The sequence below is a fragment of the Malaya genurostris genome, chromosome 3 (assembly GCF_030247185.1).
Source record: "Malaya genurostris strain Urasoe2022 chromosome 3, Malgen_1.1, whole genome shotgun sequence".
NCBI lineage: Eukaryota > Metazoa > Arthropoda > Insecta > Diptera > Culicidae > Malaya > Malaya genurostris.
Genome location: NC_080572.1, coordinates 9,018,982 through 9,043,184, shown reverse-complemented (window position 1 = coordinate 9,043,184; position 24,203 = coordinate 9,018,982). Strand labels below are relative to the sequence as shown.

The 24,203-nt window shown below is 36.8% G+C and overlaps 1 protein-coding gene across 5 annotated transcripts in view; it reads right to left on the bottom strand.

Moving 5' to 3' along the window:
• Window positions 1-17,384: 17,384 nt before the first annotated feature.
• LOC131433660 (6-phosphofructo-2-kinase/fructose-2,6-bisphosphatase) overlaps window positions 17,385-24,203 on the bottom strand; it is a 52,539-nt gene continuing 45,720 nt past the window's right edge. For 3 of the 5 annotated variants that reach the window (XM_058600161.1, XM_058600166.1, XM_058600164.1), the window contains exons 6-8: window positions 23,948-24,182; window positions 23,763-23,890; window positions 19,335-19,804 (exon numbers count right to left, since the gene is read on the bottom strand). In XM_058600161.1, the coding sequence (XP_058456144.1) occupies window positions 19,718-19,804; window positions 23,763-23,890; window positions 23,948-24,182 (450 nt within the window). In that variant the 3' untranslated portion in view covers window positions 19,335-19,717. Of the gene's footprint in view, window positions 17,526-18,605; window positions 19,307-19,334; window positions 19,805-23,762; window positions 23,891-23,947; window positions 24,183-24,203 lie in introns of those variants that run through there. The other 2 variants (XM_058600163.1, XM_058600162.1) reach the window with 2 other exon arrangements.

Sequence of the window (24,203 nt, the reverse complement as noted above, 5' to 3'; positions counted from 1 at the left end):
TTGTTTAAGACTCATAGCAGCAATATCTCTATAGTTTCCTAGATCACTAGACTCAAGATAAATTTTTAATAGCAGTTTTCCGCTTTATATCTTCACGTTCTTAGTCTCCCTTGAATACTATCAGTACTATACTTTTTTTCATAAATACGTTTATTTTTTAAGGTAGTTTACTAAGTGTTTCTTCACCGTAGCATCACTTTTACATAGAATTCTTATCCTAATATAATTCTAACATAGTCAAAACGATTTGAATTTAATAAAACACATTTCTCTGATTTTTTAATATCATATTAGGTATTTCATAATTTATTATTAAATCTACTCAAGAATACTACCTGAAATAAACGATTAACTGCTATAAATTATAAAATAAGCTATTATTTTTATACATTTTGTTGATATTTTCATAAACTATTTCGAGTTTGTTTGTATCATTACATCATTTCCATTAAAATTTAGCTATTGGATGAACTAATGGACGCCGTTGGAGTAAGGACTAAGTCATAAAAGGGTCAATTATTAAATTGAAACTCCAACTGTCTTTATGAAATGATAAAGAAGTTTCATGTATGGAAGGTCACGACAAGCAAGAATGTCTCGAACTGGGACATTGAATAGTCTACCTTGGGTTCACAAAGAATTTATTAGTTGAGATCTGACATCACAATACTCCACGCATGTCCATACGGCATGATCGATATCGCGATAACCTTCGCCACAAGCACAATGATTAGTCTCGGAAAGTCCAATTCGAAGGAGATGTGAATATAACGTTTAGTGATTGAACATGAGTCTGGACATCACACGAATGAAGTCCATACTCACATACAGTCCCCTGAACCATGCCTTTGTCGATATTTTAGGAATAATTGAGTGCATCCACCGACCCAGATCATCCCTATCCCAATCAGCTTGCCAGCTGGCAAGTGTTCTTTGGCGAGACGCGCTATAGAATTCGTTGAAAGCAATCGGTCGCTCATAAAATTTACCCTCAATAGCACCACGTTTAGCTAAAATATCGGCTCTTTCATTGCCTAGAATGGAGCAATGAGCCGGGACCCAAACTATAGTGATTTGACAATTATTATTCAATATGTCATGTCGTTCAGGAACTGTTTTATTTTGCCCAAGGAGAACGGTTGATTCTTGCCAGCAATGTTTGAGCGAATGGTTTCAATTGCGCTCCGACTCTCTCTGAAGATATAATAATGGTTTGGAGATAATGTGACGATTACACTCAAACTATAATGAACTGCTGCTAACTCTGCTATATAAACAGATGCAGGTTCTTGAAGCCTAAATGAGGCCGAAGCATTATTGTTGAACATACCAAACCCAGTAGTATGTCCAATTCGTGATCCGTCCGTGTAAAACATTTTCTGAGAGACAATATGCCTAAACTTACTTGAAAATATTTTTGAGATTTCCATCGAGCGTAGGTGATCCGGGATTCGCGCAGCATGGATGTGTCGAAAAATAAAGTTGAGTCAGGGACATTTAGGAGGCTGACACGGATAGGAATATATCTTGAAGGGTTTATTTTCAGTGACATATGGTTAAATATTATTAATAGCCAGGGGATTCAGTACCTGACATCTTATTAGCAGTCGAGATGAGAGCTCACAAAAACGATCAATGGAAGAACTCTCGCCAGAACTTCAAGACTCATTGTATGTGTCGAATGCATGCAGCCTAAGGCAATTCGCAAACAACGGTACTAAATTCGCTCGAGTTTTATGATATGAGAGTTTGCAGCGGAACGAAAGCAAACGCATACATATTCAATCACTGAAAGTATCGTTGTCTGATACAATTTCATTAGATCTTCCGGCGGAGCACCCCACCAAGATCCTGTTATTGTTCGAAGAAAATTTACTTTTTGTTGGCATTTTGTTATCAGATACCTAAAGAAGAGAATTGGCATCACTGGGAGTGCGATGCGGTGTCCTGATGCTTCTCTCTAAAAAGTACAATTTCTATGTGTTTTTGGATACGTATAGTTAAAAATTAGGTTGAAATAGTTATTTTGAGTGATAGTGCAGGTGTAGCAAGCGTGTGTTTAGTAGTGAGAGTGCTATTTAGTGAATAATATTGATCCGCGAAACTAAAGATGCTCAAGCGGCGGAAACTAAGAATTCATCGCCCGAAAACTCAACGATGTTAGCCTGTTAACCGATCGAAGCGCCGTCTGCATGTCATTGTCGGTGTTGTCGGATTTCTATGGAATATGTGAAAGTTTACAAGTCAATCGTGTCATTCAGACTGAAGGTCTAGGGTTGTTCTGCAGCGGACCCATTCGCGAGTGTTTTTATTTTATTGTTTCAGTGGTCGTGTTTCGTCTCGCGTTGCTGACAGCAGAGTGAGCAGGAGAAAAGGGATAGTGGTGAGATCGTTCCTTGGAGATGTTTTATATTTTTCTTACTTAATATATTTCTCCTGAGTATCGAAAATCAGCTTTTGTTGAGATCATATTGTTTACCAAAACATATCCGGATCTCTTTCCCTCCCTACTAACAAATCTTCTATGTCATGATGCTCGTGGAGATACAGTGGTACCCGCGGTCTCTAGAAACAACGAGTATCGGACTACAGGCCCGTACCCAGGATTTGGTTTCGGGAGGGGCCCAGAATGAAAAAATAATGTTACTGAAGATTGCTTAACTAGATAATTTCCGGTGCGCCATTTACCGGCGTTGTTAACAGACAACCTTAAACTTTTACACTGGAACTATCATTATTAGGTATTTATGCAAAATGTGTGACTATGACCGAGAGAAGGTTATTGTATTACATTTCTAACGTTTACTGTCATGCCATTTCAATCTCACATGTTTAAGACCTTTTAAATGTCCATTTCTAGAACACAAAAATCCACAAGACTTGTGATGGATTTTGAGAAGTGGTCCGAGATAGATCCCTTGCAGGCGATTCGTGGAGAACGGAAAGCATCTTCTTAATTTGAAGGTCATATTAGTTGATGGTCTCACAAATTTTCAAAGCTATACAGGTTTCGATAACAGGTTCCGGAAGTAGCGGTCTAAAATTCCAAGACAAAGCTCACATCGATTTCTCAGACATGACTTAAGGCTTGGGAATAGATGACAGTTCGAGGAGGCCAAATCAGGTGAACAAGGTGGATGGGCAAGTAATTGGAGCATTAACCCGTAATTTTAACTATGGTAGCGATGCTCATGTGCTTCATGTGAGGCCCTTTCACAGCGATTTCGGTCTTTAATCAATTTAGTACTTCAAAAGTATACTATGACAATCCCAGAAAACAGGCATCATGACTTTCCGTCCCATTGAGCCTCTCTTTCAGGCACTCACAACGACTTCAGTCCATTGTCGGTTAATCATTTATTTCTCTGGCGTATAAAAATGGATCCATCCAAACATGTACTCGAAGTGCACTTGCGCTCGTATTTTTAGTCCTAAATAAGTATGTGCGAGATCTGGATATCTGCAGGATATCTTTCTAATTTGCTGCAGGATATTATTCTAATTTGCAGAATCTTGCTCAATTATGGTAAGCTCGCGCACTTTCTCTTTCCAGTCATGCAGAACAATTAAGTGTCTTATTATTATTGTCATTTATTTTTCCAGGTGTTTAATTTTAATTTTATTTAGTTTTGACACTGCACTGTTCGCTTCGTATCAAAATTTTTGTTTGTTTCTGTTTCTGATTTCGGGAGGGGCCAGGGCCCCTTGGGCCCCCCCTCTGGGTACGTGCCTGTCGGACTAACATTCCTTCCTTTCCCTCAGTAGCACAGCCTTTGGTCGTAGCCAGCGTCGTTATTGATCATTTAATAAAAAGTTAGGAGTGAGTGGGTATGTACAGTGAACATGATTTGTTTCTCCCAAGCTTCGTTTTCTAGGTTCATTGTACATTTCCACTCATTCGGTCAATCACGAAGTGCAACTACGGGCGATCTACTTCAGCTCAGCATTTTGTTATCAGATACCTAATGTGTCCTTCCGACGTGCATTTAGGATCAAACCACACCCCGAGGTTTTTAAAAGTCAAAACCGTTTGAATCATTCTTCCCATCATATGAAGCTGAAGCTGCGTGGGGTCATGCTTTCTTGGAAAGATGGCCAGCTCAGTTTTCTCCGCAGAGAATTCGATGCCCAGATGAACAGCCCAAACGGACAAGTTATCTAAGGTATCTTGCAATGGTTTTTGCAGATCAACAGCATTGGGTCCAGTAACTGAAACCACGCCGTCATCTGCCAATTATCTTAGTGTGCATAGGGTTACTGGACAGCTGTCAATGTCATTGACGTAGAAATTATAGAGGAGCGGACTGAGGCATGAGCCTTGTGGGAGACCCATGTAGGTTATTCTGAATGTTGCCAAATCGCCATGTGAAAAATGCATGCGCTTTTCTGACAAAAAGTTGTGCAAATAATTATTTATAACCCCTGGAAGCCCATGTTGGTGAAGCTTGGCTGAAAGAACATCAATGGAAACTGAATCAAATGCACCTTTAAGGTGAAATGTAGCGGAATGCGAAAATCGCGTTTTTGATCAATTATTCAAAAACTAGAGTTTTCGAAATCAAATTTATCATAACTAAGTATTCTTAGAATTTTGAAATTTTGCTTTGCAGAGCCGTAATTGGTTTTTGAAATGTATAAACGGTTACTGTTCCGTCTCACGGGGATGATTTTAGAACTGAAAAGTAGTGTTTGTAGCAGAATTTCACAAAGAATCTGAAAATGCAACTCAAAATTAAAAATTTTAGCTAAAACCACCGAAAATTGAAAAAGTTTACATAAACTTTACTGCATTTTTTTATTGCTTGCGCGCTGCTGTTTTGTATTGAGGTGGTGTGAGAAATGCACGGTGGGCAATATTTTTTGTCAAATCATATGGAATATTAACTGAATTAGCAATGCCTTTGCTACTGTTAATTGAGATGATGATTGGTAAATGATCGCTACCGTGTAAATCAGGAAATACTTTCCAGGTGCAATCTAGTCGAGCAAAGAGATAAATCTAGAGCACTTGGACGTGCAGGAGGTTTTGGGATCCGTGTCATGCTACCCATATTTAATACTGCCATGTTAAAATTGTTGCAAATATTATACATCATCATTGTTATCATTATGAGCGAAACCCCACATAACTGTATATTGTGGCCTGGGTAGAACTTGGGAAACGCCCTTTGTTGTTTCCTTCGCCAGCTTGGCCCAGCACTAGGGCTTTTTTATGCAGCACAACTATACGTTTTGACGGTTAATGCCTGTAGTCCAACCGTTGTCGTATTTAACGTGCGTAAATCAACCACCGTTATTAAACTGTATGCTACCAGACACAACCGCTTCGGTTGAATGATTTTTACGGAATGACTATCATTCTATAATTATCATTTTTTGCTTCTATCAAATAGTCTCTTGTTAGTTGAATGTCGCGTAAGAAAAAAGTAAATCGCATTTTGACTTCAGGAAATATTCCCAAGTAATGTTTCGTGCTTATCCCGCAGGCAGATCAGTGACCATTACGTTCGAGAAAATATGTCGCAGCACGAAGAAAAAGGGAAGTACGGCACAATTTTTCCCGGTATCCGGAATGATGCGCGAGTGTTACGTATGCGGTAATACCATCTTACGTAATTTGTGGTCAGGGCGGGAGGCAACGTTGGTTACCTACGAGAATCAGCTGACTACATGTCAGTTTTGAGAACAATCTGCACACTACTGTAAACCATGCACAGAAACTGCAAAAATGACATCTTCAACCAGACAAGAACAAATAAAAACGGTAACGACTAACGAACAACAGTCCTCATCATCTAAGAAAACAATTGCAGCCACAGTGAAACATGGCAAACAAACACCCACTAACATCGGTTCCAATAACTCAAGTAATAATAACAACAGCAGCAGCAACGGTTATCGAAGCAAGACATGCGGGAGAGCAACACCGAAGACGTCACGCTTTTGGAATGTAGCGAGCAGGTCTGACCAGGCCTGTTAACCTAACCCTGTTGGAATTGTGCAAAGGAACTGTTCATAGGGAGAACACTGCACTTTAACAGCGATTTGTTTCCAGTTTGTGGCAATTGAAGTCGTCAGATTTGATAGAAGTGCTTTGTTTGAGAATACCACTGAGTTCCAAACGGTTTCCCAAACAAATGCACCTACCGATTACGCTTAGAATTGGTTGCTTCATCTGAATCCGAATCCGATTAGAAATCAATGAATTCCGAGTCAAATTTCGGGCGATTCTACCGAGTGTACACACCAAGAGCCATCTCAGTTCTGCCTAAGTGCAGATCCCATAGGTAATTATAATTCAAGGCCGTTTTCAGCTCCACAGATTTTTTTTTCCATAAATACGTTTATTTCTTAAGGCAGTTTACATAAGTTTTTCTTCGCCGTAGCATCACTTTTACATAACATTCTTATCCTAATTTAATTCTAACATAGTCACAACGTTTTGAATTTATTAAAACATATTCTCTTATAGCTTAAATATCATCTTAGGTAACTCGTCATTAATTATGAAATCTACTCGGAAATATTATTTGAACCAAACGATTAACTTCTATAAATTATAAAATAAGCTGTTATTTTCAGACATTTTGTTGATAATTTCATAAACTGTTTCGAGTTTGTTTGTATCATTACATAATTTTTATTCTAATTTAGCTATTGGTTGAACTCATGGACGCAGCTGGGATCAGAACTAAGTCTTAAAAGGGGCCTTTATTAAATTGAAACTCCAATTTTCTTTATGAAATGATAAATAAGTTTCATGTATGAAAGGTCACGACAAGCAAGAATGTCTCGAACTGGGATATTGGATAGTTTACCTTGGGTACGCAAAGAATTTATTAGTTGAGATCTGACATCACGATACTCCACGCATGTCCAAACGACATGATCAATATCCCGATAACCTTCTCCGCAAGCACAATGATTAGTCTCGGAGAGCCCAATTCGAAGGAGATGTGCATCTAACGAGCTCCACAGATTATCATAAAAAATATTTGAATTTTCTTCATTTCTCTCTAAATGCATATTCTTCAAAATGGAAGTTCCAAAAAAAGTTTGCGTTGTCATCAACGGGAGTCTAAAAACAAGCCTAAATACGAAAGGTTCTTATCTACCACATAAAGCCGAAGCATAATAGGCCGAAATATATATGATGCTAGTTTTTTCGCTGTTTTAATTTTTTATCGGTTTTTAGCGTTGTATAGTGCTGTGTTATAATTCTTATATGTTTTATATACGTACACATATAATTATCAACTGACTTAGCCGATTTTCTTACATATCTAGAAAAGCCAGAACGATTCTTTCAACGATAGACCGTTCTGAATTTCGGCCTTCCGAGTTTCGACGTTCTGCTGCTTGATGTACTGCTTTTTGTGTTTTCGGTCTTTTGTATTTCGGCTTCTCGTTTTTCCGCCTTCCGTATTTCGGCCTTCTGTAGAACTCCCATCATCAACACATGTAATTGCGACGGGCAACGCTCAAACACAATGCAAAAATAATCGTATCGATGTGGAACACTCCTTTATATTAGTGCGGGTGTCGTTACGAAATATGCCGCGAAAAAAGGAAAAAATTTTCTAATGAATAACAGTTCGGCTGAAAAGTTCGTATCGTTTAATAGAAACACACATTTTTTTGCCAAAATTCGTTTTTATTATTCAACATAATTGCCATCAGAGGCGATACAGCGATTATAGCGATCTTCCAACTTTTCGATACCATTTTTGTAGTACGATTTGTCCTTTGCCTCAAAATAGGCCTCAGTTTCAGCGATTACCTCTTCATTGCTTCTAGATTTTTTACCAGCGAGCATTCTCTTGAGGTCTGAGAACAGGAAAAAGTCACTGGGAGCCAAATCTGGAGAATACGGTGGATGAGGGAGCAATTCGAAGCCCAATTCGTTCAATTTCAGCATGGTTTTCATCGACTTGTGACACGGTGCATTGTCTTGATGAAACAAAACTTTTTTCTTCTTCAAATGAGGCCGTTTTTTTGAAATTTCGTCCTTCAAACGCTCTAATACCGCTATATAATAGTCACTGTTGATGGTTTTTCTCTTTTCAAGGTAGTCGATGAAAATTATACCATGCGAATCCCAAAATACAGACGCCATAACCTTACCGGCCGATTGTTGAGTCTTTCCACGCTTTGGGTTCGGTTCATCGCGTGCAGTCCACTCAGCTGACTGACGATTGGACTCCGGAGTGAAGTGATGGAGCCATGTTTCGTCCATTGTTATATATCGACGAAAAAATCGGTTTTATTTCGATATAACAGCTCCAAACACTGCTCAGAATCATCAATTCGTTGTTGTTTTTGATCGATTGTGAGCTCGCGCGGCACCCATTTTGCACAAAGCTTTCTCATATCCAAATGTTCGTGAATAATATGTCCAATACGTTCCTTTGATATCTTTAGGTTGTCAGCTATCTCGATCAACTTCACTTTACGGTCATTGAAAATCATTTTGTGAATTTTTTTCACGTTTTCATCGGTAACAGCCTCTTTTTGGACGTCCACTGCGTTCATCGTCTTCGGTGCTCATATGACCAGTACGAAATTTTGCAAACCACTTATGAATTGTTGCTTCGCCCGGAGCAGAGTCTGGATAACACTCATCAAGCCATTTTTTGGTATCGGCGGCAATTTTTTTTATCAAAAAGTAGTGTTTCATCAACACACGAAATTCCTTTTCTTCCATTTTTTTTACTAACAAAAGTAGCTTCACTCAAAATGCAATATCTCACAAACTAATAATCAGACAGCTGTCAAATTTATACACGTATCTTTTGAAGGTTGGTACTAACTGAAAATGGTATGGATTTAATTCTAGTGGCGCCCTCTCATAGAAACGATACGAACTTTTCAGCCGATCTGTTATACTCGGCTCATGAGCTCCGAATCCTCGAATCATTGCCACATTGAAGAGTGGAAGCAAAACTAGCAGAACGAAAAATTTAATATTTATATTACGGACTGTTAGTCGATACATAGAGTTGGGAGAAAACACCGGTTACGGTACGGTGCGGTTTACCTACTCTCAACACATGTTTAGTTCGAGGCACGAAATTTTAACCGAAGCTGGGTTGTGTTTTTAATTCTTACTTTTCCGATATGCAAGTGTTGTTCTGTAATTTAACTCACCTTTTATGTTCTTTATACCTCCGTGGTTCAACTAAGAAAGAGAATGAAACTCGGTTGCTATTTAGTTTTATCAACATGATGTCACCAATACCATCATATGTCAATAGAGCTCAAAGACAGTGCGGGTTGCAATATTTATTATATCACATCTTACATATTCCCCTCCACAACATAATCTTCCAATGGTAACAAACATAATTTTCCAATAGATCGTTTTACTTCACCTTTACTGGTCAATAGTGTAGCAACTCGTATATTGCCATCTGGACCCGGAAATAACTTTATTACTCGCCCCGATATCCAAGAAAAAGGTGGTAGATTATCATCTTTTATTAAGCAAAGTTGTCCTACTTCCAAATTCGATTTTTTGACTGATAATTTTCTCGTCCTTTGCTGGAGATTGTTCAAGTATTCCAACTTCCACCTATTCCAGAACAACTGTACCATCCTTTGAGTTTGCTCAAACCGAGAAAGCCTATTGCTCACTATCTTAGAAACATTTTCTTCCGGTAGTGCTGTAATAGGTGCTCCAATCAAAAAATGACCAGGGGTTAGAGGTTCCAAATCATTAGGATCACTTGACATGGGGGAAATTGGTCTTGAATTTAGACATCCTTCAATTTGTTTTAGAAGTGTAAGCATTTCTTCGTATGTGGGAACAGTTGATCCTAACACTTTTCATGTGATATTTAACGCTTTTAATACCAGCTTCCCATATACCGCCAAAATTTGGGGATCGGGGTGGGATAAACAGCCAATCAATACCTTCATTTGTACAAAAAGTCCTGATTTTAGGCTCTACTTGAGAAAGAAATTTAGCTGATAGATTTTGTAGTTCATTTTTAGATCCTACAAAATTAGTGGCATTATCGCAAAAGATAGTGTTACTAACTTCTCTTTGGCTACAGAACCTTCTCAGGGCTGCAATGAAGCATGCGGTTGATAGGCCACTAACCAACTCTATGTGAACAGCTCTAGTTCCCAAACAAATGAATAAAGCAACATATACTTTTAAGCATTTAGTAGTACGTACAAAGTTCTCTTTTATAGTGAAGGGTCCTCCGAAATCAACTCCAAAGAACTGGAAAGGTCTAGATGGGTTTATCCGTTCAATTGGTAGCTCTCCCATTATTTGCTGCAGTGTGTTTGGCTTATTTCTAAAGCAAGTGATACAATTATGTACAACCTTCTTCACTAGACTTTTACCATGAAGAGGCCAAAATCTCATTCTTATTAAATATAATAAATTTTGAATCCCAGCGTGTAAATGTTTTTGGTGATAATCTCTTGCTATTAAAACAGCAAATTTGCTATTATGTGGAAGTATGACAGGGTGTTGCTGATCGTAACTTATCTCAGCCGCTTGAAGTCTTCCTCCGACTCGAATTACTCCGTGTTTATCTAAGAATGGATTAAGAGTCAGTAACGAACTGCTTTTAGCAACAGATTTATCAGCTGTCAAACTTTTAAGCTCTATAGCAAATTGTTCTCCTTGTGCTATCTTGATTATTTGAATTTCAGCTAATTTTATTTCTGAGACAGTTAGCTGGTCGAGTAATCTTTCCTTAGGTTCTCGTCTACAATTGTTTGCAAATCTTAAACAATATGCTGCCACACGTTGAAGTTTACCATAGTTTGAAAACCGGTTAATCAACGAGTCATCCATGTTCTCCTTTGTCTTTGCCTGATTCTCTTCAATTATTCCAATCAGCGTAGTTTTTCTTGGTTCTTGGTGCCAGGGTTTAGTGTTTTCTGTTAAAAACTTTGGACCAGTCCACCAAAGCGAATTATTGATAAGCTTTCTACTGGATGCACCCCTTGAGATTAAATCCGCAGGGTTATCCTTTGAGCACACGTAATGCCAATCGACTGTTAAGGATTTCTTTTGTATGACTTCGATTCTGTTGGCGACAAATTTTGGCCATCTGTTCGCGGGCTTGTTGATCCATTCTAATGTTACCTTTGAATCCGTCCAATAATGAATGGCATTAATGGGGTATTTTACTGCTAGCCTAACTTTTTCCATTAGTTCTACTAATAAAGTTGCGGCTCTCAATTCCAACTTAGGTGCTGTATTTAATTTGCTATTTTTAATGCTCGAAGGAGAAACCCTTGACTTTGAACAGAATAATTCGGTCCGAACTTTCTCTTCATTGATGCTTCTCACATATACTACTGCTCCATAAGCTCGTTTTGAAGCATCTGCAAATCCGTGTAACTCTACCCTTTGATTTTCAATAACAACTCGACGTGGTAGGGTGATTTCACTTAATCTTGACAGCTGTTTATAGAACCAAAACCATTGTTTTACAATTCCTTTGGTAATATTTCATCCCAGTTTATTTTCTCCTGCCATATCTCTTGCATCAACAATTTACCATTTATGATGATCGGTGATATTATACCTAATGGGTCAAAAATTCTCTGCACTTCAGCTAAAATATTTCGTTTTGTTATTTCTGTATGATCCGTCACTTCATTTGAAAACCCGATTTTGTCTATCTGTGGGTTCCATTGAAGTCCTAATATTTTAACCATTCTATTCTCCGAATTATCACTAGCAAAATTTGATTCCCACTTATGTAGTTGAAATCCTGCGCTACTTAATATTTTGTCCAGATGTTGTTTTATTAATTTAAGTTTATTTATCTCGTCGTGTCCAGTAAGAACATCATCCATATAGAAATCGTTTTCTAGAATCTCACAAGCCTCGGGATAACTATCCTTAAATATTGTTGCTAGTTCTTTCAAACATCGAGCCGCAACGAACGGAGCCGAGCAGGTTCCGTATGTTATTGTGTTCAGCTGATATGTGCGAACAGCATCGTTTGGGGAGAAACGCCATAGTATAAGTTGAAGTGATCGATCTTTTTCATTGACAACAATTTGTCGGAACATTTTTCTTATATCCGCTGTAAACACATAACGAGGAAAACGGAATCTTATAAGAATATTGAGAATTTCTTGTTGAATCGATGGACCTTTCATCATTATATCATTTAATGACACGCCACTTGATGTTTCTGCTGAACCATTGAACACAGTTCGAAGCTTTGTGGTGCTGCTTCCTGGGTTTATCACTGGATGATGTGGGAAATAATATTTAACTCCTGATGCTTCATTGTTATCTGAAAACAATTCCATATGGCCTAAGTCTTGATAAACTTTCATGAATGACACGTATTCCTGTTGGAGTGACTTATTTCGTTGGAATCTATTCTCCGAATGAAAAAGCCTTTTCAATGCTGTTTGTTTGGAATCACCTAATTTATGAACGCTGTTTTGTTTTAAGGGTAACCTTACAACAAATCGTCCGTTTGAATCACGCTCTGTTGTTTCAACAAATATCTGTTCACAGAGCATTTCCTCGTCTGTATATTTTTGTATATGTAAATTCGTAATGTTCTCATTCATAAATCGATCAACTTCATTATTTACTTTCATTCGTGTAACATCTCCACCGATGAGCCACCCAATTGCACTATTTTGAATTGAAGGTAAACAAGCTGAGAGTTTCTTGTTTCCGTCACGAATTATGTCAAATAGCACATCCGCTCCCAACAATAAATCCACTGGAAGACTTAAATAAAATTCCGGATCTGCCAGATTTAACTCAGGGAGTTCCCATTCACTTATATCTATATTCTCCTGTGGCAATGGACCAGTAATAAATTCTGTTACCAATACCGGTATAGTCTTTTGATATTCAGAATTTTTTGCTTTTATCGTAATATATGCCAGTTTTTCGATCCGATGTGTACGGTTTCCTAATCCTCTCACTTTTACTGTAGTATTAATCACTTTAATACCACCTTTCTCAATCAAATCCGAACTTGCCATATTTGATTGCGAACCTGAGTCTAGAAGTGCTCTACATGTCATAAGTGACCCGTTATGAGATTGAACTAACACTGAGGCTGTTGGGAGCAGTGATTTGCTTGGCCAATGATCGCACAAATTTAGGGTTTCTGTGGAAGTTTATTAAGTTCAAAATAATATTTAGTATAAATGTAATGTATATGTATTTCTGTACTGTATGTGTTATGTATGAATGTAGTTTTAAGTTTGTGTCTTGTGTATTTGTTTATATTTATGGATTTTAATTTTGTTATGTATGTATTTGAGTTTATTCTTTACGTGTAAGTGTATGCTTTTTGTACTTTTACTCACTTTCACGATTATGATTTTCCTGTTTTTTAAATATTTGTTTGTTTTCTCGATGAATCGATGTATGATGTTTACCACCACATTTATAGCAACCTTTATTTCGACAATGTTCCGCGGTGTGATTTGACTTTAGACAGTTGAAGCATAAAGCAAATCGTTTAATTAATTTCACTTTTTCTTCTAAAGATTTTCGCTCGAAACGATAACATTTTGCAACAAAATGTTCTGCACCACAGGCAACACATCCTAGAGTATCAGCTCTAATAGTCATCGTTCTGACTACTGGTTTGTACTTTTTGTGATGTGAGTATTGTTCTGTTGTTATTTTGCGCTTTTTTGGCATAGCATCCAACATTTGACACCTGTCTAATACAAATTGCTCCAGTTTTTCATAATCTGGAGGTGTAGTTCCAGATGCTAGTGATTCCCATTCTCTTCTGGTTGTTGCGTCGAGTTTGTTGGCCATTAGATGTACAAGAACAGCACTCCAATATTCCACTGGTTGATGTAATATCTGCAAGCACCGCAGATGTTTTCTAGCAGAATCAAAAAGATTCCGTAGAGCACTTGCGGATTCCTCTTCTACACATTTCAATTCGAACAGATCTCTTGTGTGTTTCTGCACCAGTAATTTTGGATTATTATATCGCTTTTGAAGAAGGTCATACGCTATGGTATAGTTCGATTCCGTTGTTGGTAGTGAATCAATGATTGCCAGTGCTGTTCCTTTAAGGGACAGTTTTAAATACTCGAACTTCTGTATAACTGCTAAAGTTGATCGGTTATGTATTAAAGCATTGTACTTATCGTACCATTCAAGCCAGTTTTCATTCGCTCCGTTGAAAATAGGCAGATCCACTGAAGGAAGACGTACATTGTCTCTACTCGATGATTCTGATACAGCGCATTTTTTATTGGTGATGGTTTTTTCAAACAACGAAAGGCCACTGACATACTGCATCTCGATTGTATCTCTGCTGTTGTACTCTTCTGGATTCCATTGCTCCAACCAACTTTGCGCCAAATCAAAATTTTTATAACCCTCTTTTAGCATTTCTCTTCGAGTCTCTAATGCGAAAATATCGCTTTGATAAACAGCGATATTTTCTATTATAGCGTTGATTCGAGAGATAGCGTGATCTCTTTGCATAGCATACCGTTCATGTTCGGATTGCACTACTAAAACAGATGGGTTATCTAGAGGATCGATTTCATCGTTTTCGTTGTCCATAATTTTAACCTGGAGGAATAAACATAACCTGATCAATTTTGGTGCACATTAATCTAATTGGAGTCATTTTCTTGTTTGAAGCCTATAACCAACGTGTCGTTGATAAATATATTACAACTTCCACGACCCTTGTGTCGTAATTTGAACTAACCCATGTGTTAGTATAAATAATATCTCATATTTGAATCTATTTTTACTAAAATTTCACGACTCTCGTGTCGTTTTCATTGCTAACCCACGTGTTAGCTTTACCAACGAATGTATTCCAATTGGATTTTCATTTTCTCTCTTGTCGACCCTTGCGTCGCTTTAGTAATTTTAATTTGATCAATCCAGACGATAATTTATTTCTCATTTACCTGTTGGTATAATTATCATCGACACATGGCACTCCATTTTTTTCCACATCCGGTTCGAAGGACCATTTTATGTTCTGTAATTTAACTCACCTTTTATGTTCTTTATACCTCCGTGGTTCAACTAAGAAAGAGAATGAAACTCGGTTGCTATTTAGTTTTATCAACATGATGTCACCAATACCATCATATGTCAATAGAGCTCAAAGACAGTGCGGGTTGCAATATTTATTATATCACATCTTACAAGTGTTGTCGATATTTTTTTTGAAATTATATTGCCAATGATCGGAAACTTTATATTAGCAATTAAATTAATGCTAGATAAAGGCATGAAAATGATCTTTTTGGTTCGTAATCAAATTAATAATGTTCATTTGTCATCTTTCAAGGCGCAATGAATATATCATAAAAAATTATTCCATTCTGACATTGTTTTAATTCATGCAGGTTAATTTATTTACTTTTCGAAAGAAACATATTAAACGCTATTTTAGCATGAATGTGATTTATCGAAGTAACAGGAGCGCAGCTATTTTTTTGAACGCAAACCTGCGCTCCTGCTACTTTTGTGTAGTTTTATTCAAGCTCAATAGGGTAAATTTTAGAAACAGCTGTATAAAACATGCTTTGTGGCTTGATTTTAATTCATGTTTTTATCATCATTGTAGTTATTATTCGAAGCATGTAATAATATTTTCATTATTTGATGTTTCATATACATCGCTAAGTATGTCATTTCAATTAAACTTCATCGTAAACTACACGTAAAGTGACCATAATTTTCTTCAACCGTCTTACCGTGTACCACCAAATCCAAACACCGACATCAGATATTCGTACCTGCAGCGCGGTTCTGGTATATTAAACATGGTTGAAAACTCGTACACTTGGACTCGGTTGTGTTTTTTTTTTTCAAAACCAAGTTTCAATGCCGATTTTCGTTTTCTTTAACGCGTGCATTTTTTTTCGCATAGACGGTGTTGTGTTTTTTTCATCCGTATCAGTGCGGGTTCTTCCCACTTCAGATTGATATATTGTTTCACTGCAAAATCATTCATTTCATGTAATATGTCATTAGTTCTTTGGAAAATGTTTTAAATTCTGAAAAGAACTAAGGATTCACCTGTCGAATCCAACCTTTTGGGACCGTTTATAAACCCCGTAGACCAAAATCTAGCACTTTTAAAGCGTTTTCCTCTCGTAGAACTCTCAAATACCCCGAATTCCGGAATCCTGAACTGGTTCTTTGACGAGATTTCGGAACAGAATTTTGTTCCTTAATTTATGTTCGGAACTCAAATTCTGATTTGGGATTTCAATTCCAGAATTCTGGAACAACATTCAGGACATGAATTTTAAATCTGGATTCTGGAACTAAATGTTAGGTCTGGACTCTGAACCTGATTTTAGGAACTCACTTTTGAACCAGAATTAAATTCTTGAATTCGATTTCTGAAATCATTTCCAGAGTTCAGAACCAGCATGCTGGAGCGGAATTCGAAACTTAAATTCAGTTTCAGTTTCTGAATCCTGGGTCAGAATTTTGGTTCTGGTATAGAAAAATAAATGATGGTGGAAAGTACTCGAACAGTTGTAAATATCAGATAAATTCCGTAAATCGGGTCTTTTTAGAACCATTAATATATTAACATTTAGGGGTTGGTTTGTGCAAAAAGCACATATTTTGTTTCTATTTCTTCGCGTTTCGCCTTCGGCTCGTCAGTGCTTAAAGCAGTTCAAACTGAACTGCCATCTCGTGCCTAGCAGTTCAATTTAAACCGCTAAGCAGACGCAAATTTTGCACTCGTTTACGCCTGAGACGTCAGAAATAATATAGCACTTGTGCAATATTATTTGAGGGTTGTATTAATAGTCTTTGCGTCTGCTTAGCGGTTTAAATTGAACTGCTAGGCACGAGATGGCAGTTCAGTTTAAACTGCTTTAAGCACTGACGAGCCGAAGGCGAAACGCGAAGAAATAGAAAGGATTAAAATATTCCCAAAGCATCATGCGAAGTATTTTTTTACTGAGGATGTAAATCCCTCCAAAAAAACTACTATAACATTTTTTGTTCTTTCTCATTTGTTCATTGTTATTAAATTGTATGGTAGAATATGATTGCACCGTACTACAGTAAAAGTTGCAGCGAAGCCAAGCAGTAAATGTAGCGAAATTCGCACAATCAACTAATACGAACGATTATCTATATTCGGAAGTGTGGAAGAAACATGTCAATTTCATTTATATTCACGTTCTCCAGTTATGTCTCTGACATTACCCATCCGCTTTTTTTATCAAATTCGAAGAGAAATTTCGAGTTCGAACTCGGTTTTTTTTCATCTGGTTTTAAAATTACTAATCCATTGGCCATGGTTTGTCGAGAGTTCCTCTTTAAAGTGAAGGATGACAGACGGTTTCAAGCCTTATTAGAAATGATAAAATAACTAAATATCGCGAAATGATAACAAATAAAAGGTATCTTTAATGTCACGAATCAACTTTATTTAAATTGCTCTACTTGTTAATACTAATTTGCAAACCGATACCACTGTAATCAACTATATCTATCCTCAATCCCACTGGTCGTCTATCAAATCGGTTACCATTTCTAGAGGTGCACTCTGTAAATAGATAGCAAAGAAATATTTTTATGTAAACGAAAGGACTTATGTTTGTTGAAAGAAATGCCGAGCTATATCGACTACAGATTCAATCCGATATAAACTCATAAATTTTATTATTCATTTTATTAGTCAAAGTTTCACACTAAGAGGATGGGCACAGCATAATGAACAAGACGATCGATCACTTACCAACTGTGTTCAGTTCCCATACTGCTCATAAGTTTTGCTGTTCTGAGTTATAAGCCACAAGATTAGCCCGAGTTGTAAGCCACAAGATTAAAACCTTTATAATTGAACCAATAAAGTGAAGTGTCACACGATTTCACCGATTGTGTTTAAGAATATTATCCAGTCAAACGAAACATTCGAAAATTCGTCTCAGTTGACTCCAATAAGATAAATTAGTGCAAAACGACTTTCGGCGAAATGACCCGCTCTCCTTCGAAGTAGTTCACATCAATTGGATTTCTGTTTGGGTTTAGTAATTTAACCCTTTCGATTCAATTTTTTTTCAACGAGATCAACATTTAGTTTTTAGTGTGTAGAGATCGTCTTAAAAAGTGTGCAAAAGAATCACTGAGTGTTGTGTTTAATTTTAATTGAATACAAACAAAAATTAACAATCTATATAGTCATTTGGGGGTTGTGGTACCTCGTTCGTAACCCACTAAGAAACACGCATTAAGTAATGTTTTCCTTCGCAAAACACATATTAATGTCTTTCTTGACGTGCTGATGCATTAATGAGTCGAAGATGAAACGTAAAAATATAAATTAGTCATGGACACTTTGCACAAACTGATCACCCACGGGGTAACAAAACCCCTAAATGACTAATACCTGATGACGACCAGGAAATCGGCATATGTTTTTTCGTTTGGCACGTTAGGATAGACATTAATAAGTGTTCTGCAAATAGTAATAATACTACGTTTGCATAGTGATTTATGTTGAACTGCTATGTGGCGTTGGCAGTTCAGCATGAACTGCTAAAGCACTAATGATTCGAAGACGAAACGTGAGAAAATAAGTATCGATATAGGTTGTTTCTTTCCACCAAGGAATGGTTTCGGTGCGTTTCGAGATCTTATCTCTTTTGGTTTTATTTGCACTATACCTATAATTATTATGTAGACTGGATTAATTTACATAAAAACAGACTAACTTACACACTAATTATGGTCTCTTTTAGTATAGTTTTTTTGTAGAGCTGTGGTTTCACCGATATCTAAATTAAAAGCAACACCTGCCTTTGTTTTGTTCAGTTGTTCTGGTAAACTTATATAGAGAAAATATTAATGTAAGCTACCATTCCTACACACTGTATTGATAAATTTTACAAAATGTATATCTGTAAATGTACACCTAGTTCTATTTTCTTTTTGTTTTGTAAAATTGTCAAGTCCTGTATTTGGATATTAACTCTTTAAGAGTGGTTTTTCATCAGTTGCGGGAACAAAATAACAAGACTTTTACGAAACTTTAGAGGACAAAATCCAAAACAACTATAAATTTAGTACACGAAATCGCTTCATCTGCGATACAGAGACTGTTTAGGGATTGGCTGAAGTACTGAAACTACTTTCTATATCTCCCAATCTGTCAAGTACATACACAAAAACGTGCGTGGTCATGCAATCACACACACATATATCCACAATTATGTACGGTCGTAAATCGATGCTCCTGTTTCGTAACCCACAGACGAAGCCGCTCTATTCCAGTTGTAAATTGCTTAGTCGCTTGGTGACAAACTTCTCATCTAAGGAGCCGGCAATCTGAAAAATGACGATTATTTTCTGAAGTTAGCGCACAGTTTTTTTTAGTGTTAGCACAAGTAAGCTTGTGATCAATTGTTTCGGTTTATTTACAATTTACAGGATTAGAACAGATTGAACTGTGAAAAAATAATTTATTGACAAAATATAAAAATATATGAAAACTTTTTTTAAAACTTGAATCAACTTTCCATCCAATTCATACCTTCTGTCCTACATTAACAACTAGTCATGTTCTACATAACCTAGCTCAAAGCACATAAATACATAATTATTAGCACATTTTGATCTGATTTTTTTTACATAAAAACAATTTCCAAAAAATCCCCGAATATGTCTTGTTACAATTTTCCTTCAACAGTCACAAGCAGGTTCTGCCAATTTCTATGAATTCGTTTCTGTTTCTAACTTTTATCGTGAACAAGTACCGTTACGTGATGAAAGGGGAGACTGATCGCCGCCGAAACTAATGTCGCTACCGAATGAATCGTCTGATATCTGCAATGAATGGATACAACGGATAGATTTGGGGATCGGTTGATATTCACTTGTTGGCGCGTCAAAGTGTTAGCACTTCCCACACAAGTTTGGCTGAGTAAGAGGATGCGATTAGTTGTGAAAGAGAAAGTAGTTGCAGTGTTAGTATACAAACAGTAGAATACACTGGACACTGTTTTTTTTGTTGGACGTTTTCTAGGGGAATGCAGGGATGCTATTGTCTTTTGAATAGCCTTGGCTGTTCAAAATAGATTGATAGCATAGAATGGAAATTAGTGTCTGTAGGACTGATCTATTCTTTTTTTATAATTTATTCATTTTTTGTTTTCTTTTCCTTTAATTGCCCACCACAGTCCCCCACATTAAAAAGCTCCATGAGGAGCCCCCTGATTTTAACACTGGCAATATTAATACTAACAAAAAAAAAACAAACTGCGTTTACAAGCAATTTATTCTTGGATGTGCAATTAACTTATTAATTATTAACTAGTTGGAACCCCAGTGGAATTTAATTTTCTTTTAAGGGATCCACGGTCAATAACTAAAATTAAATATTATGCCATTTAACCAACAAACAGAATTCGCTTTTGGCTCAGAGTAGTGGTTGTTCGAATGCGTTGCAAGTTGCCATTACGGCGCGTGGCGTACAAATGGTTTGGAGTTGAAAACTGTATGTTACGATGTGTCGTGGCATGCAAAATGTCATGAACGAACAACAAGTTTTGCATGTTATGAGCTTGGTTAGAGTACAACAAAAACCGTCGAGAACAACAGAAATATGGTTTTAAGGCACCTATTCTGAAGAGTTTGTAATTTTTTTCAGATGAGAGCTTACAGCACGTCTTCAGGCAGTTGTGAGTGAACATAAGCATAGTAGTAGATCAAAAGTGCACGCCAAGGAACATATGATCGCACTCTACACATGATACCAAAGGAAAATGCGATACGTTTTTCAACGAAATTTATATGATGAGTTCAAAATTACGTAGAGTTAAGATGTATGTCGAGATATTTGAAGCATTGTACATTTTCAATTACGTAATTTGTTAGCTTCGGGTTGCCATGAATTGGTAACAAATTTCGCATGGGACGAAAGATCATGTATTTCGTTTTAGGTAAATTCAATGACAATAAATTAGCGTTGGTCAAGGACATGTAGATGTTCATCGAGCTAATAATGGCACTGACATTATGATGAGGATAAAATAACGCTGTATCATCGGCAAAGTTCCGTTAAGATTCAAGTTGCCTAAATCATTTATGTATAAGAGGAATAATAAAGATCCTATATTACTACCTTGTGGTACACCATTTTTCATATGAGCGAGGTGGCTATGTTCGCCATCCACGGATACAAATGATTGCCTATTTGTCAAATAACTACGAATAACGTTGTTGGCGATGCCTCTGATTCCGTAACAATCGAGCTTTTCAGATAAAATCGTGTGGTTTAATGTGTGAAAAGCTTTTTTAAGGTAAAAAAATAAGGCACCGGCCATAATCTTACGATCTATTTCACTCATTATCTTGTCTTATTTTCACTTTCTATTAGGTTTATCTTATCTTTTTTCTTCGTTAAGCCGAATAAATTATTCAGAATATTGAGTGAGGTGTATTGGTAGGCAGGGTTTCGTTAAATAATTGGTTACATTTCGCTAAAATGTAAATTTGTCGGATTACTTTTGACGCGCTGGAGATAATAACTCTTTATTTTTATCAAAGTCCAAAGGTCAAAAGTCATCCAAGGACAGTAAGAACCTTTTACGTGGATGGTTTTTGTTACTGTTCTGCTGTAACGCTCAAGTAAGTAATTGAATGTACTGATGGACGACGTAACGTATATGAAGATAGAGTTCAGAGATATCTCCAAGCAAAACAGCGGCTTAAACTTACGTTCGAAAATTCTACGACCTATTTATCACTGTAAAAATCGTATTGATTATTTTTATACCATTATATTGGTAAATTTTTGTCCCGTTACATGTCTGTCCAATTAAATTTCAATATCCGATGGAAATGCACTTCAATGGGAATAAATAACAAGAGATCCTACTGATGACCTCGGCATCTTAGAGCTTAAGCAGTGTGCCTTCAAACTTATATTATTAAAAAAAGAGATCCTACTAAACAAAACGGTTCCATATACATACAGTTTCTTACTCATCGCTGAGTAAGTGAGATTCGATGTTGAAAATAATTATGTGCAGTGACGAATGTAAGAAACCTTCTATACAAAGAACAGCTTTATGCTGAACATTTTGCCTGTATAGTTTGCAAGTATAGGACCTTTTATCGAACGCAAATGAACTATGCTTCAAAATTTCTCTAAATAAAAAAATAATAAAGTTTATCGGGGCTGGTTACGTTCTAGCGGTTTTTTTTTACTAATCCTTAAGATTAAAAAAAAATTATAAGCGGAAGAATCCGGAAGAGAAAATTAATTTTTTAAAGGCATAGAAAATCCAACGCGGTCAAATTCAATTTGCCCAAATTTCTCAGGGAGAGCGTAAAGGAGCGCACAAAGTCTCTGGTCGTATCCTACCTCAATCCATACCATCGTTCTCATTCTGCCCGCTCAAGAAATATTGAGCATCTCTAAGAGCACATTCAGCAGCTAGAAGTTCTATATGGAAGATCTATAACAGAACAGAAACTGGAACAAATGTATCTCCAGCAAGCCGTTCTAGTTTTATTTATTCGACCAGTTCTTTTGTCAAATTTAAAACTGGTCTAAGATGCCGTTCTATTTTTTGTATATTTGAAACACGAGTAGAACACTGCTGGGGCTGCCAATTTTTCTTGTTTTAAAATCCAGATTTAAATTTTGTAACTGACATAAATTATGCATCTAGAACTAGAACACTACTGAATATGCCCTAAGGATGCTGAAAAGTATTCGACATGTGATTCGGAATGCTCTTTGGAATGAGACTGTTGAAATTTTTCCGGAAAGTGTAATGAAAACCACCTATTTTCACTGTTACTTCATATAGAATTCATTTCATACGTCCAAACAATCAATACATTAGCTCGCATCTAGTGGTGTGAAATTACTGTTGCACAAGCCTAAAATTCTAAATTTACTTTTTCGGAGCGATTAGTTAAATGAATGAACCCACTTTTAAAGAAAAAAAACTCCATTTAATTTCACTATATTAAATTTTTTTCTTTACTATTTCATCACCAATCTCACTAAATAGTAACAGACACAGATGTCAGTATTTTGGAATGCTTTTTGCAGCCTTAATCAGTGTATCAGTTTTTAAGCCCACAATTGAACAGAGTAAATTCTGAAAAATCGGAGTTCTTTGGAATTCAACAGTCTTGAACTACTTCTAAGAAGAAGATGTAAATTGTATTTTTAGCTTTATTTCAGCTGCAATATCTTCGCCTTTTAATTGATACTAATCGAATTAAAATCAAATGTGGATTCAAAGTTTAAGTTTAGAATCAAATTGAAGTAGACGTGTACTTTTAAACTTGTATTTTCTGGGTAATATTTTAGTTCTTCGAAAATCATTATCAGTTTATAAAACCGTTTCCAAGCTACAATTTTCTTGTAATTGTATTGTGCATAAAAAAAACCCTCGTTTGTTTCTAAATTTAGTTTTAAGTCGGATTGATCATCCGTGAAAAATAATTAGTTTGGTATATTGATGACGAGTGCAAAGTTCCATTTAAATCAGAGTCTGTAAAGACTGATGACCTGGTGCACATTTCTGGAATTGCTGCATACAAGCATAACTCAAAGGAAATACACGAAAGTTTCTGGAGAATGTATCCGTCACCCTAAGGTCAGATTAGCTCACATCAATCACGATCATCTTGTTAATAAAATCCACCAGTCAATTGTCACTTCTAGTAACATTCACAATGCACAGGGTTAATGTTAGCTCACTGGCAAACAATAGTACAAATAATGCTCGATCAAAGATCGTGGTATACCGGACCGACTTACCTCTGGCTTAGCCCGATGTGTGTCCACCGCGTCAATCGGTAACTGGATGTGTTCCACTTTGCAGCCGTAAGCTACCGGGGTCAGCTTGATGATGGTATGCAGGGGTACTTTCAGGTAAGGAAGTTCATCTGAAAAATTGTGATCGTTGTATCGGAACTTTTCAAATCGAATCGTCCCAGACTAACCTGCCGTTTTGTCAAGAAAATATGCCAATACACAACGCAGTACGGCCTGATGGGACACGACCAGCACGTTGCCCTGCCGTTCCAGTTCCATCATGACCGGCTCCAGACGAACGACCAGATCTTCATAACTTTCGCCGCGTGGATAACGATAAGCAAATTTATTCTGGTCGCGTGCTTTGAATTCTTCCGGATGATTTTTTTGAATATCCTCGTAAGTCATTTCTTCACAGATTCCCTAGAAGAAGCGATTTAGTGT